The sequence below is a fragment of the Palaemon carinicauda genome, chromosome 45 (assembly GCF_036898095.1).
Source record: "Palaemon carinicauda isolate YSFRI2023 chromosome 45, ASM3689809v2, whole genome shotgun sequence".
NCBI classification, from domain to species: Eukaryota; Metazoa; Arthropoda; class Malacostraca; order Decapoda; family Palaemonidae; genus Palaemon; species Palaemon carinicauda.
The window spans coordinates 26,209,118-26,226,178 of NC_090769.1; the positions used below are offsets into that span (position 1 = coordinate 26,209,118).

The 17,061-nt window shown below is 40.0% G+C and overlaps 1 protein-coding gene across 5 annotated transcripts in view; it reads left to right on the top strand.

Annotated features, from left to right (window-relative positions):
* LOC137634767 (sphingomyelin phosphodiesterase-like) overlaps positions 1–17,061 on the top strand; it is a 138,299-nt gene that overhangs the window by 86,910 nt on the left and 34,328 nt on the right. For all 5 annotated transcript variants that reach the window (XM_068367290.1, XM_068367291.1, XM_068367293.1 and 2 more), the window contains one exon: positions 14,997–15,193. In XM_068367290.1, coding sequence (XP_068223391.1) covers positions 14,997–15,193 — 197 coding nt within the window. The remainder of the gene's footprint in view (positions 1–14,996; positions 15,194–17,061) is intronic.

Genomic DNA, 17,061 nt, shown 5'->3' on the forward strand with positions numbered 1-17,061 from the left:
TTTTTTAAATATAGCTACAGTACATCGAGGGAGAGCCATCTGTATTTTTCGAATAATGTGGAACAGTGTTGTTAATGGTGTTGTTTATAGTGTTATCAATAGTGTTGTTTATAGTGTTATCAATAGTGTTGTTTATAGTGTTATAAATGGTGTTGTTAATGGTGCTGTTACAGCACTTTTTAATGGTTTTCAAGAACATCATTTAGAACGTAAGTATGAGGTTATACGGCTCGAGAGACAAATTGAGGATATTCAATCCTCATTTGCGTTCCGTGCTGTATCTTGGTTAGGCCTACTTCCCGCACGGCCAGAGCAATCTGAGTGCGGGGTATGGGAAAACGTTTTCCAACGGCTGGTGTTCTCAGTGCCAGTTATAGGAGACTATATGAAGACAATTAAAGATCTTCAGATATGTGCAAAGCGTATGGAAAGTCTTAGGATGGATTTGAACTCCGTTCCATTAATCGGCCCCTTCCTCTCTAATTTTAAAATGGGAGTGCAGGATGGAACTCATTGTTCCAGGAGGGTGGGGGTTATGTTAGCCGGTATTTTCGGAAGCTTTTTATTGAAGGTCTTATTCAAGAGGAAAAGCGAAACAAACAACGAAGAGCGGGTGCTTGAAAATGCAGTGGAAGAAGACGACATTAAATTTGAACCTCCGCCGCGGCAAAACGGAGAGACAACCGAACAGAAAAACCAAAAATTAGAGGAATATCAGGAGGCGATAGAAAATTACGAAAAAAGAAGAAAATCCGCAGCTAATCGGGATGATTACCTTCAAAGGAAAGTTCAACATCTAGAAGCTGATGCGATCCTCAAGGAAAAGAAATATTTTGAGGAATATAATCGGTTACAAGAAGAACTATTGGGTTTGCTTAAAGAAGCAAAGGACGAAAATGCTGCATTGAGAGAGCAAGTCTTTCTCTGCAATAATAAATTTCAAGATAAGTTAGACGCGCTAACGATAGAAAATATTTATATTAAACAGAAGTTGTTTGAAAAAGAAGTGAAGGTTGAATCCCTAGAGAATCGACTGACTTATGAGAGAATGAATTATCAGACACTTCAGGTAAATTCCACAGAAAAGGAGGAGAAGAAGGGGGAGGAGGAGAAGAAGGTGGAGGAGGAGAAGAAGGAGGAGGAGGAGAAGAAGATGGAGGAGAAGGAGGAGGAGGAGAAGGTAGAAGAGGAGGAGGAGGAGAAGGAGAAGGAGGAGGAGGTAGAAGAGGAGGAGAAGGAGAAGGAGAAGGAGGAGGAGGAAGAAAAGGAAGAGGAGGAGGAGGAAGAAAAGGAAGAGGAGGAGGTGGAGGAGGAGGAGGAAGAAAAGGAAGAGGAGGAGGTGGAGGAGGAGGAGGAAGAAAAGGAAGAGGAGGAGGTAGAGGAAGAGGAGGAGGAAGAAAAGGAAGAGGAGGAGGAGGAGGAAGAAGAAAAGGAAGAGGAGGAGGAGGAGGAAGAAAAGGAAGAGGAGGAGGAGGAGGAAGAAAAGGAAGAGGAGGAGGAGGAAGAAAAGAGCGTACAGCTGGTGCAAGGTAAGCAAATATTCAATTTCTTGATAAATTGTTCTGACAATTCTGTATTAAGTCATTTAATATTATATATGGGCACATTTGTCATGAGATCAATATGGTTAATTCCCGGTTACATGTGTTGGTACGCCACTATTCGTAAGCATCAGGGAGCGGGGAATAATATCTTCAATATACCGAAACTTTGTCTAATAGGAGCACATCTGTTTTTGGAAACATATGGATTTAAGGACCTTTATTTCATGAACCGCGATCGGCAGCAGCAGCCACCCGAGGCGGAATCCTTCTTGCAGGGGCTAATCGGGGAGGAGACTGACGCGGTACCAGGAGACTGTAGAGTCTTCCTACAAAGCAAATATCTCAAGAATCCAAAATTACATATTTCAGCCCTTCAACGTTTGAATGTGTCGCATATGCGTTTGGTCTTTGACTGGGGCACCAAGAAGCGTTACTTCGAAGGGCTTGATAAAAAACTGAATGATGAAATATATTTAGCGCCCATATATAGAACCTATGACCACGAACCTGGGGTATACGATCCTGTGGCAGAAACCGTTATACGAAATGTGTCTCCTCTACAGCTATGGCAGACAGTGAGAGAATACTATGGCCCTAACCAAGTGCGCCCCTATCATTGGTTGACAAATAATTGTCAAACAATATTGAGGGATATACTTCTCAAGTTTGGAGTTATCACCCTTCTGCATAAAGATATTACACCATTCTTTATCTATAAGGGTGTTGATATAATACGGGCGATAAAAACATCCTGTGTATCGAAAGAATAAGTGTTTAGAGTAGTGAAAGTCGTAGTGAGTGTTTAGTGTTCTGAACATAGAAGAAAAAAAGAAAAATTAAAAAAAAAAGTGATTAATATTTTTAACGTTTCGGTTGAAATTTGGAAAAGATAGTTTCAATTTACTTTTGTAAAGAAATGTTTTTATGTGAGAGACATTGAAAGACAGAGAATCGATACCGAGTGGTTTCCAACCTTTCAGAACTAAATGGAATAATCTGCAAGATGGATTCAGAAGAGGGAAGAAGTCACACTTGTTCTAGTATGCATTATTCCTTGACAAAGATTCACCTGTACTGTTTCTTTGTCAGGTGAACAAATGCAGAAAAAACAGGTCTGACCTCTTCTAGTATGCTGTGTCCCCTGGAGAAGAAACCTTTGTACTGGAATAGTGGAACAGATGTGCCTCTGTTTGGGTGTGGCAACCATCTGGATTAAGACCCATTAAGAGACAGGGAATCAATGCCAAGAGGATTACGGCTTTCCAGACCTAAAGGGAATAATCTACAAGAAGCAATCAGCAGAGGGAAGAAGTCACACTTGCTCTAGTATGCATTATTCCTTGACAAAGATTCACCTGTACTGTTTCTTTGTCAGGTGAACAAATGCAGAAAAAAACAGGTCTGACCTCTTCTAGTATGCTGTGTCCCTTGGAGAAGAACCCTTTGTATTGGAATAGTGGAACAGAAGTGGATTTGTTTGGGTGTGGCAACCATCTGGATTAAGACCCATTAAGAGACAGGGAATCAATGCCAAGAGGATTACGGCTTTCCAGACCTAAAGGGAATAATCTACAAGAAGCAATCAGCAGAGGGAAGAAGTCACACTTGTTCTAGTATGCATTAATCCTTGACAAAGATTCACCTGTACTGTTTCTTTGTCAGGTGAACAAATGCAGAAAAAAACAGGTCTGACCTCTTCTAGTATGCTGTGTCCCTTGGAGAAGAACCCTTTGTATTGGAATAGTGGAACAGAAGTGGATTTGTTTGGGTGTGGCAACCATCTGGATTAAGACCCATTAAGAGACAGGGAATCAATGCCAAGAGGATTACGGCTTTCCAGACCTAAAGGGAATAATCTACAAGAAGCAATCAGCAGAGAGAAGAAGTCACACTTGTCCTAGTATGCATTATTCCTTGACAAAGATTCACCTGTACTGTTTCTTTGTCAGGTGAACAAATGCAGAAAAAAACAGGTCTGACCTCTTCTAGTATGCTGTGTCCCTTGGAGAAGAACCCTTTGTACTCGAATAGTGGAACAGATGTGCCTTTGTTTGGGTGTGGCAGCCATCTGGATTAAGACCTATTAAGAGACAGGGAATCAATGCCAAGAGGATTACGGCTTTCCAGACCTAAAGGGAAAAATCTACAAGATGGATTCAGAAGAGGGAAGAAGTCACACTTGCTCTAGTATGCATTATTCCTTGACAAAGATTCACCTGTACTGTTTCTTTGTCAGGTGAACAAATGCAGAAAAAACAGGTCTGACCTCTTCTAGTATGCTGTGTCCCCTGGAGAAGAAACCTTTGTACTGGAATAGTGGAACAGATGTGCCTTTGTTTGGGTGTGGCAGCCATCTGGATTAAGACCCATTAATAGACAGTGAATCAATGCCAAGAGGATTACGGCTTTCCACCCCTAAAGGGAATAATCTACAAGAAGCAATCAGCAGAGAGAAGAAGTCACACTTGTCCTAGTATGCATTATTCCTTGACAAAGATTCACCTGTACTGTTTCTTTGTCAGGTGAACAAATGCAGAAAAAACAGGTTTGACCTCTTCTAGTATGCTGTGTCCCCTGGAGAAGAAACCTTTGTAATGGAATACTGGAAAAGAAGTGCCTTTGTTTGGATGTGGCAGCCATCTGGATTAAGAACCATTATAAGACAGGATATCAATCCTAAGTGAATTCCAACTTTCCAGATCTAAAGAGAATAATCTGCAAGATGGATTCAGAAGAGGGAAGAAGTCACACTTGTTCTAGTATGCATTATTCCTTGACAAAGATTCACTTGTACTGTTTCTTTGTGAGGTGAACAAATGCAGAAAAAAACAAGTCTGATTCCTTTTAGTATGCTGTGTCCCTTGGAGAAGAACCCTTTGTAATGGAATACTGGAAAAGAAGTGCCTTTGTTTGGATGTGGCAGCCATCTGGATTAAGAACCATTATAAGACAGGATATCAATCCTAAGTGAATTCCAACTTTCCAGATCTAAAGAGAATAATCTGCAAGATGGATTCAGAAGAGGGAAGAAGTCACACTTGTTCTAGTATGCATTATTCCTTGACAAAGATTCACTTGTACTGTTTCTTTGTGAGGTGAACAAATGCAGAAAAAAACAAGTCTGATTCCTTTTAGTATGCTGTGTCCCTTGGAGAAGAACCCTTTGTAGTGGAATACTGAAAAAGAAGTGCCTTTGTTTGGATGTGGCAGCCATCTGGATTAAGAACCATTATAAGACAGGATATCAATCCTAAGTGAATTCCAACTTTCCAGATCTAAAGAGAATAATCTGCAAGATGGATTCAGAAGAGGGAAGAAGTCACACTTGTTCTAGTATGCATTATTCCTTGACAAAGATTCACTTGTACTGTTTCTTTGTAAGGTGAACAAATGCAGAAAAAAACAAGTCTGATTCCTTTTAGTACGCTGTGTCCCTTGGAGAAGAAGCATTTGTACTGGAATAGTGGTACAGATGTGCCTATGTTTGGGTGTGGCAGCCATCTGGATAAAGAGCCATTAAAAGACAGGCAATTAATGCTACGTGAATTCCAGCTTTCCAGATCTAAAGGGAATAATCTGCAAGTTAAAATAGTGGAACAGAAGTGCCTCTGCTTGGGTGTGACAGCCATCTGGATTAAGACCCATTAAGAGACAGGGAATTAAGACCAAGAGGATTATGGCTTTCCAGACCTAAAGGGAATAATCTACAAGAAGCAATCAGCAGAGGGAAGAAGTCACACTTGTTCTTGTATGCATTATTCCTTGACAAAGATTCACCTGTACTGTTTCTTTGTCAGGTGAACAAATGCAGAAAAAAACAGGTCTGACCTCTTCTAGCATGCTGTGTCCCTTGGAGAAGAAACATTTGTACTGGAATACTGGAACAGATGTGCCTTTGATTGGGTGAGTCAGCCCTTTGGATTGAGAGCCATTATAAGACAGGCAATCACTACCAAGATGATGGCGGCTTTCCAGATCTAAATGTAATAATCTGCAAGATGGATTCAGAAGAGGGAAGAAGTCACACTGGTTCTAGTATGCATTATTCCTTGACAAAGATTCACCTGTACTGTTTCTTTGTCAGGTGAACAAATGCAGAATAAACATGTCTGACCTCTTCTAGTATGCTGTGTCCCCTGGAGAAGAACCCTTTGTACTGTAATAGTGGAACAGATGTGCATTTGCTTGGGTGTGTTAGCCATTTAGATTAAGAGCCATTAAGACACAGGCAATCAATGCCAAGTGGATTCAGACTTTCCAAGTACAGTATAAAGGGAATAATCTGCAAGATGGATTCAGAGGAGGGAAGAAGTCACACTTGTTCTAGTATGCATTATTCCTTGACAAAGATTCACTTGTACTGTTTCTTTGTCAGGTGAACAAATGCAGAAAAAAAACAAGTCTGATTCCTTTTAGTATGCTGTGTCCCTTGGAGAAGAACCCTTTGTAATGGAATACTGGAAAAGAAGTGCCTTTGTTTGGATGTGGCAGCCATCTGGATTAAGAACCATTATAAGACAGGATATCAATCCTAAGTGAATTCCAACTTTCCAGATCTAAAGAGAATAATCTGCAAGATGGATTCAGAAGAGGGAAGAAGTCACACTTGTTCTAGTATGCATTATTCCTTGACAAAGATTCACCTGTACTGTTTCTTTGTCAGGTGAACAAATGCAGAAAAAACAGGTTTGACCTCTTCTAGTATGCTGTGTCCCCTGGAGAAGAAACCTTTGTATTGGATTAGTGGAACAGAAGTGCCTCTGCTTGGGTGTGGCAGCCATCTGGATTAAGACCCATTAAGAGACAGGGAATCAATGCCAAGAGGATTACGGCTTTCCAGACCTAAAGGGAATAATCTACAAGAAGCAATCAGCAGAGGGAAGAAGTCACACTTGTTCTAGTATGCATTAATCCTTGACAAAGATTCACCTGTACTGTTTCTTTGTCAGGTGAACAAATGCAGAAAAAACAGGTCTTACCTCTTCTAGTATGCTGTGTCCCTTGGAGAACAACCCTCTTCTAGTATGCTGTGTCCCTTGGAGAAGAACCCTTTGTATTGGATTAGTGGGACAGAAGTGGATTTGTTTGGGTGTGGCAACCATTTGGATTGAGAGCCATTAAAAGACAGCCAATCAATGCTAAGTGAATTCCGGCTTTCCAGATCTAAAGGGAATAATCTGCAAGATGGATTCAGAAGAGGGAAGAAGTCACACTTGTTCTAGTATGCATTATTCCTTGACAAAGATTCACTTGTACTGTTTCTTTGTCAGGTGAACAAATGCAGAAGAAACTAGTTTGACCTCTTCTAGTATGCTGTCTCTCTAGGAGAAGAACCCTTTGTACTCGAATAGTGGAACAGATGTGCCTTTGCTTGGGTGTGTCAGCCCTTTGAATTAAGAGCCATTATAAGACAGGCAATCAATGCCAAGAAGATTCCGGCTTTCCAGATCTAAATGGAATAATCCGTAGGATGGATTCGGAAGAGGGAAGAAGTCACACTTGTTCTCGTATGCATTATTCCTTGACCAAGATTCACTTGTACTGTTTCTTTGTCGAGTGAACAAATGCAGAAGAAATAAATCTGATGTCTTCTAGTATGCTGTGTCCCTTGGAGAAGAACCCTTTGTACTGGAATAGTGGAACAGAAGTGGATTTGTTTGTGTGTGGCAGACATCTGGATTAAGAGCCATTAGAAGACAGGCAATGAATGCCTAGTGGATTCCAACTTTCCAGATCCAAAGGAATAATCTGCAAGATGGATTCAGAAGAAGGAAGAAGTCTCACTTGTTCAGGTATGCATTATTCCTTGACAGAGATTCACCTGTACTGTTTCTTTGTTAGGTGAACAAATGCCGAAGAAACAAGTCTGATGTCTTCTAGTATGCTGTGTCCATTGGAGAAAAACCCTTTGTACTGGAATACTGGAACAAAAGTGCCTTTGTTTGAGTGTGGCAGACATCTGGATTAAGAGCCATTAAAAGAGAGGCAATGAATGCCTAGTGGATTCCGACTTTCCAGACCTAAATGGAATAATCTGCAAGATGCATTCAGAAGAGGGAAGAAGTCACACTTGTTCTCGTATACATTATTCCTTGACAAAGATTCTTTTTTACTGTTTCTTTGTCAGGTGAACAAATGCAGAAGAAATAAGCCTGACCTCTTCTAATATACTGTGTCTCTTGGCGAAGAAACCTTTGTACTGGAATAGTGGAACAGAAGTGCCTTTGTTTGGGTGTGGCAACCATCTGCATTAAGAGCCATTAAAAGACAGGCAATATATGCCAAGTGGATTCTGGCTTTCCAGACCTAAATGGAATAATCTGCAAGATGCATTCAGAAGAGGGAAGAAGTCACACTTGTTCAGGTATACATTATTCCTTGACAAAGATTCTCTTTTACTGTTTCTTTGTCGAGTGAACAAATGCAGAAGAAATAAATATGATGTCTTCTAGTATGCTGTGTCCCTTGAAGAAGAACCCTTTGTACTGGAATAGTGGAACAGAAGTGCCTTTGTTTGGGTGTGGCACCCATCTGAATTTAGAGCCATTAAGAGACAGGCAATCAATACTGAGTGGATTCCGGCTTTCCAGATCTAAAAGGAATAATCTGCAAGATGGATTCAGAAGAGGGAAGAAGTCTCACTTGTTCAGGTATGCATTATTCCTTGACAGAGATTCACTTGTACTGTTTCTTTGTTAGGTGAACAAATGCAGAAGAAACAAGTCTGATTCCTTTTAGTATGCTGTGTCCCTTGGAGAAGAACCCTTTGTAATGGAATAGTGGAACAGAAGTGCCTTTGTTTGTGTGTGGCAGACATCTGGATTAAGAGCCATTAGGAGACAGGCATCATTGCTAAGCGGATTCTGGCTTTCCAGATCTTCTTCTTCTTTGTCTGCATATCTTCCCGCTTCTATGTGGGCTCGATGTTTCTGGGCAGCTTTCTCCATCTACCTCTGTCCCACACTTTATCACCGGTTAATCCCTTTGATCGAAGGTCATCCTTGATACAGTCCGCCCACCTTTGCTTTGGTTTCCCTCTCCTTCTCATTCCCTGTACCTCCATCTCCATCCCTCTCCTCCCAATATACTGTTCATCTCTTCTCATGGCATGACCATACCACCTCAGTCTACTTTTTAGATTTATCTAATAGTTCTGTAACTCCTACGTTAGCATTCTTAAGTAACGATAAAAAAAAGTCGTGCATTTTCTACTCATTTATTGTTGAAATTACCTCCACCAACGAAACTGAAAGGAGGTTATGTTTTACCAATTGTTTTTGTGTTTGTTTGTTTGTGTGTGCGTGTTTGTGAACAGCTTCCTGTCCACAATTTTAATCGTAGAACAATGAAACTTGCAGGGATTAACTGTTATGTAAAAAGCTGGAAACAATTAAATTTAGGAAGGTTAAGGTCACGGTCAAGCAAACTGTCTAATTCACGTAATCAGCCCTAAGTTTGGACATCGTTGTCACAGAGACTTCAAACTTGGTTCATATTTGAGTATATGAAATTCCAAGCCAATTAATACATGTTAATATTAAGGGTGAAGGTCAAGGTAGAGCTAAAGGTCGAGAAATAAGCTACTGGGGCGGAGGTCTGCGCTCTACTGAGTACCCCTCTAGTTCTTTCTATAATGTCCATGATTCATGAATATCAAATGAATGAATCTTCTTCTTTGTCTGCATCTCCTCCCAGACAAGGACGAAGATTCATGCATTTGATATTCGTGTGTCAAAACAAACATTAAAGCTATAAGTAATCTTCTTCTTTGTCTACATCTTTTCCCACTTCTATGTGGGGTCGATGTTTCTGGTCAGCTTTCTCCATCTACCTCTGTCCCACACTTCATCACCGGTTAATCCCTTTGATCGAAGGTCATCCTTGATACAGTCCATCCACTTTCCCTTTGGTCTCCCTCTCCTTCTCGTTCCCTGTACCCCCATTTCCGTCACTCTCCTCCCAATATACTGTTCATCTCTTCTCATGACATGACCATACCACCTCAGTCTCCTTTCTTCATCACTCTCCTCCCAATATACTGTTCATCTCTTCTCATGACATGAACATACCACCTCAGTCTACTTTCTTCATCACTCTCCTCCCAATATACTGTTCATCTCTTCCCATGACATGACCATACCACCTCAGTCTCCTTTTTTCATCACTCTCCTCCCAATATACTGTTCATCTCTTCTCATGACATGACCATACCACCTCAGTCTACTTTCTTCATCACTCTCCTCCCAATATACTGTTCATCTCTTCTCATGACATGAACATACCACCTCAGTCTACTTTCTTCATCACTCTCCTCCCAATATACTGTTCATCTCTTCCCATGACATGAACATACCACCTCAGTCTACTTTCTTCATCACTCTCCTCCCAATATACTGTTCATCTCTTCCCATGACATGACCATACCACCTCAGTCTCCTTTTTTCATCACTCTCCTCCCAATATACTGTTCATCTCTTCCCATGACATGACCATACCACCTCAGTCTCCTTTCTTCATCACTCTCCTCCCAATATACTGTTCATCTCTTCCCATGACATGAACATACCACCTCAGTCTACTTTCTTCATCACTCTCCTCCCAATATACTGTTTATCTCTTCCCATGACATGACCATACCACCTCAGTCTCCTTTTTTCATCACTCTCCTCCCAATATACTGTTCATCTCTTCTCATGACATGACCATACCACCTCAGTCTCCTTTTTTCATCACTCTCCTCCCAATATACTGTTCATCTCTTCTCATGACATGACCATACCACCTCAGTCTCCTTTCTTCATCACTCTCCTCCCAATATACTGTTCATCTCTTCCCATGACATGACCATACCACCTCAGTCTACTTTCTTCATCACTCTCCTCCCAATATACTGTTCATCTCTTCCCATGACATGAACATACCACCTCAGTCTCCTTTTTTCATCACTCTCCTCCCAATATACTGTTCATCTCTTCCCATGACTTGACTATACCACCTCAGTCTCCTTTTTTCATCACTCTCTTCCCAATATACTGTTCATCTCTTCCCATGACATGACCATACCACTTCAGTCTACTTTCTTCATCACTCTCCTCCCAATATACTGTTCATCTCTTCCCATGACATGACCATACCACTTCAGTCTACTTTCTTCATCACTCTCCTCCCAATATACTGCTCATCTCTTCCCATGACATGACCATACCACCTCAGTCTACTTTCTTCATCACTCTCCTCCCAATATACTGCTCATCTCTTCCCATGACATGACCATACCACCTCAGTCTACTTTCTTCATCACTCTCCTCCCAATATACTGCTCATCTCTTCCCATGACATGACCATACCACCTCAGTCTACTTTCTTCATCACTCTCCTCCCAATATACTGCTCATCTCTTCCCATGACATGACCATACCACCTCAGTCTACTTTCTTCATCACTCTCCTCCCAATATACTGCTCATCTCTTCCCATGACATGACCATACCACCTCAGTCTACTTTCTTCATCACTCTCCTCCCAATATACTGTTCATCTCTTCCCATGACATGACTATACCACCTCAGTCTCCTTTTTTCATCACTCTCTTCCCAATATACTGTTCATCTCTTCTCATGACATGACCATACCACTTCAGTCTACTTTCTTCATCACTCTCCTCCCAATATACTGTTCATCTCTTCCCATGACATGAACATACCACCTCAGTCTACTTTCTTCATCACTCTCCTCCCAATATACTGTTCATCTCTTCCCATGACTTGACTATACCACCTCAGTCTCCTTTTTTCATCACTCTCTTCCCAATATACTGTTCATCTCTTCTCATGACATGACCATACCACTTCAGTCTACTTTCTTCATCACTCTCCTCCCAATATACTGTTCATCTCTTCCCATGACATGACCATACCACCTCAGTCTACTTTCTTCATCACTCTCCTCCCAATATACTGCTCATCTCTTCCCATGACATGACCATACCACCTCAGTCTACTTTCTTCATCACTCTCCTCCCAATATACTGCTCATCTCTTCCCATGACATGACCATACCACCTCAGTCTACTTTCTTCATCACTCGCCTCCCAATATACTGCTCATCTCTTCCCATGACATGACCATACCACCTCAGTCTACTTTCTTCATCACTCTCCTCCCAATATACTGCTCATCTCTTCCCATGACATGACCATACCACCTCAGTCTACTTTCTTCATCACTCTCCTCCCAATATACTGTTCATCTCTTCCCATGACTTGACTATACCACCTCAGTCTCCTTTTTTCATCACTCTCTTCCCAATATACTGTTCATCTCTTCTCATGACATGACCATACCACTTCAGTCTCCTTTTTTCATCACTCTCCTCCCAATATACTGTTCATCTCTTCCCATGACATGACCATACCACCTCAGTCTACTTTCTTCATCACTCTCCTCCCAATATACTGCTCATCTCTTCCCATGACATGACCATACCACCTCAGTCTACTTTCTTCATCACTCTCCTCCCAATATACTGTTCATCTCTTCCCATGACATGACCATACCACCTCAGTCTACTTTCTTCATCACTCTCCTCCCAATATACTGTTCATCTCTTCCCATGACTTGACTATACCACCTCAGTCTCCTTTTTTCATCACTCTCTTCCCAATATACTGTTCATCTCTTCTCATGACATGACCATACCACTTCAGTCTCCTTTTTTCATCACTCTCTTCCCAATATACTGTTCATCTCTTCCCATGACATGACCATACCACCTCAGTCTACTTTCTTCATCACTCTCCTCCCAATATACTGCTCATCTCTTCCCATGACATGACCATACCACCTCAGTCTACTTTCTTCATCACTCTCCTCCCAATATACTGCTCATCTCTTCCCATGACATGACCATACCACCTCAGTCTACTTTCTTCATCACTCTCCTCCCAATATACTGCTCATCTCTTCCCATGACATGACCATACCACCTCAGTCTACTTTCTTCATCACTCTCCTCCCAATATACTGCTCATCTCTTCCCATGACATGACCATACCACCTCAGTCTACTTTCTTCATCACTCTCCTCCCAATATACTGCTCATCTCTTCCCATGACATGACCATACCACCTCAGTCTCCTTTTTTCATCACTCTCTTCCCAATATACTGTTCATCTCTTCTCATGACATGACCATACCACTTCAGTCTACTTTCTTCATCACTCTCCTCCCAATATACTGTTCATCTCTTCTCATGACATGACCATACCACTTCAGTCTACTTTCTTCATCACTCTCCTCCCAATATACTGTTCATCTCTTCCCATGACATGAACATACCACCTCAGTCTCCTTTTTTCATCACTCTCTTCCCAATATACTGTTCATCTCTTCTCATGACATGACCATACCACTTCAGTCTACTTTCTTCATCACTCTCCTCCCAATATACTGTTCATCTCTTCCCATGACATGACCATACCACCTCAGTCTACTTTCTTCATCACTCTCCTCCCAATATACTGTTCATCTCTTCCCATGACATGACCATACCACCTCAGTCTACTTTCTTCATCACTCTCCTCCCAATATACTGCTCATCTCTTCCATTGACATGACCATACCACCTCAGTCTACTTTCTTCATCACTCTCCTCCCAATATACTGCTCATCTCTTCCCATGACATGACCATACCACCTCAGTCTACTTTCTTCATCACTCTCCTCCCAATATACTGTTCATCTCTTCCCATGACTTGACTATACCACCTCAGTCTCCTTTTTTCATCACTCTCTTCCCAATATACTGTTCATCTCTTCTCATGACATGACCATACCACTTCAGTCTACTTTCTTCATCACTCTCCTCCCAATATACTGTTCATCTCTTCCCATGACATGACCATACCACCTCAGTCTACTTTCTTCATCACTCTCCTCCCAATATACTGCTCATCTCTTCCCATGACATGACCATACCACCTCAGTCTACTTTCTTCATCACTCTCCTCCCAATATACTGCTCATCTCTTCCCATGACATGACCATACCACCTCAGTCTACTTTCTTCATCACTCTCCTCCCAATATACTGCTCATCTCTTCCCATGACATGACCATACCACCTCAGTCTACTTTCTTCATCACTCTCCTCCCAATATACTGCTCATCTCTTCCCATGACATGACCATACCACCTCAGTCTACTTTCTTCATCACTCTCCTCCCAATATACTGCTCATCTCTTCCCATGACTTGACCATACCACCTCAGTCTACTTTCTTCATCACTCTCCTCCCAATATACTGTTCATCTCTTCTCATGACTTGACCCTACCACCTCAGTCTCCTTTTTTCATCACTCTCTTCCCAATATACTGTTCATCTCTTCTCATGACATGACCCTACCACTTCAGTCTACTTTCTTCATCACTCTCCTCCCAATATACTGTTCATCTCTTCTCATGACATGACCATACCACCTCAGTCTACTTTCTTCATCACTCTCCTCCCAATATACTGTTCATCTCTTCTCATGACATGACCATACCACCTCAGTCTACTTTCTTCATCACTCTCCTCCCAATATACTGTTCATCTCTTCTCATGACATGACCATATCACCTCAGTCTACTTTCTTCATCACTCTCCTCCCAATATACTGTTCATCTCTTCTCATGACATGACCATACCACCTCAGTCTACTTTCCTGGATCTTATCTGATAGCTAATATTATTACTGGATTTATTAATCCCTTTGATCGAAGGTCATCCTTGATACAGTCCATCCACATTCCCCTTGGTCTCCCTCTCCTTCTCGTTCCCTGTACCTCCATTTACATCAGTCTCCTCCCAATATACTGCTCATCTCTTCTCATGACATGACCATACCACCTCAGTCTAGTTTCATGGATCTTATCTGATAGCTTGAGGGTACGCTCGGGCACACTATTCTATCTTATTTCTCTTCCTTTGTTTTTTGTTGAAGTGTTTATACTTTATTTAGGAAATATGTATTGTAATGATGTTAATGTTCTTAAGATATTTTGTTTCTTTGTTTCCTTTCTTCACTGGGCTATTTTCCTTGTTGGAGCCCCTGGGCTTATAGCATCCTGCTTTTCAAACTAGGGTTGTAGCTTAGCAAGTATTATTATTATTATTATTATTATTACTACTACTACTACTACTACTAGCCAAGCTACAACCCTAATTGGAAAAGCAAGATGCTATAAGCCCAAGGGCTCCAACAGGGAAAAATAGCCCAGTGAGGAAAGGAAGTAAGGAAATAGATGAATGATGAGAATAAATTAACAATATATCATTTTAAAAACAGTAACAGCGTCAAAACAGATATGTCTTATATAAACTACTACTACTACTACTACTACTAATAATAATAATGATAATAATATTAATAATAATAATAATACTGAATTTATTAATATCTCCACTGTTTTCAGACTGAACTACACCGCCCTTCGCCTGGAGATTGATGGCGAACTCCAGAAGGTCGGGAAGAGAGAGGGCAAGTTGGTCAGCGGCTCTCGCCTGCCGAAGTTCCTCTCGAACTTGGGCAAGTTCCTCGATTTCGAACAAGTTGTGAAGGAGATTGAGACGTCCATTATGTCTACGATGTCGTGCAACGCGTGTAAAGCTGGTAAGATTTTATAAAGATTCTCTCTCTCTCTCTCTCTCTCTCTCTCTCTCTCTCTCTCTCTCTCTCTCTCTCTCTCTCTCTCTCTCTCTCTCTCTCTCTCTCTCTATATATATATATATATATATATATAATTTATATATATATATATATATATATATATATATATATATATATATATATATATATATATATATATATATATATATATATCAATATCTTCCCTATATATTAGAGGAAGTGTCTGGATATTTATGTATATATATATGTGTGTATATATATATATATATATATATATATATATATATATATATATATATATATATATATATATATATATATATATATATATTATATATATATATACAGTATATATATATATATATATATATATATATATATATATATATATATATATATATATATATATATATATATGAGGGTTTTGTCCTAAAAAAGGTCAAATTTGAGGTTTTTGTCCTAAAAAAGGTCAAATTTGAGGTTTTTGATCTTAAAAAGGTCAAATTTGAGGTTTTTTGTTCAAAAAAGACCAAATTCGAGGTTTTTGTCCTAAAAAGGTCAAATTTGAGGTTTTGTCCTACAAAAGGTCAAATTTGGGGTTTTTGGCCTGAAAGAGGCCAAACTGGCAACCCTGCGTCCACCGTAGCTTCAGGGGTGGGCAACCCTGTTTTGGATGAAGCCCATCTTGCAATTCCTCAATGCTCCTTAAGGCCTCATAGAATTTTGTTGGTTATTTTATCTTCCAAGTAATTTATTAATAATCTAAAGAAAGAGTGACAGGTTTATAAAAATTTAAAGCATTACAATTTCAAATATTTGAATTAAATACTTTTTATACAAGTAATCAGTCAATGAATTATATTGAAAACTAAATTTTAAAATATTTCATTCAAGTTTGGGTAGTTTTCAAACTACCGTAAGTAAATGAATAATATCGAAAGCATGTCATTTTCAAATGACTTTAGTTAAGCAAGAAGGTTCTTTGTATTGAAGTGATAAATAAAATAATATTAATCTTTTGGAAAAGATATCCTATAAATATCAACAATATAACCTTTTCAAATGTTTTATATTGGCAAGTAGGTGCTTTTCAAACAATCACATCTTATAAAAATGCAACATCCCAGTAAAAAATTGTATCTGTTTAAACACACTTTTCTGTTTTCATTGAAAAAAAAAATTTTTTGCTTTCTTAAGATGTTCAATAAATCCCTAGTTTTTAGCCATCATAGCTGGAACACCATCAGTGCATAACTTATTAGAATAAGGAAGTAAAATTTAGTCCTCCTTCGTGACATTGCTTATTAAAGTGTTAAAATGTCTGTTCCTCTTGTCTTTGCATTAAGGTTACCTAAGGGAAGCTGTTTTTCATACAATCAAAACATCAGTGAAAGCACAAATAAAATATTTTTATGCTAAAAATCTGGGACCTGTTGACTCATATAAAACTAACAGAGAGCACAGTGAGGAGATGCACAAAACAGGAACTCTCTCGTTCATCATACGTTAAATCACTCACTCACTGCAACTAGCAGTTTTTTCCTTGTCAGCTACAACAGCTGTTGCAGCTGACAAAGAAAAACTGCTAGTTGTATTAAGTTAGGATTAATTGAGTTGAAGGAAAAATTGCTTCCATTCTCTGGAGGGTACATCACTGAACACAACACTCCTATTGTCTGTGTGTACATATTTGTATGTATGTACATACAGTAGAATGATTTCAAACACACAATATTCAGTGTCAAAGCAGAAATATACTACACATACTGTACATATATCAAAGGCCGTAGAAGGCCGTACTTGATGGTCCAGAAGGCCATATGCGGCCTTAAGGCCGCAGGTTCTCCATC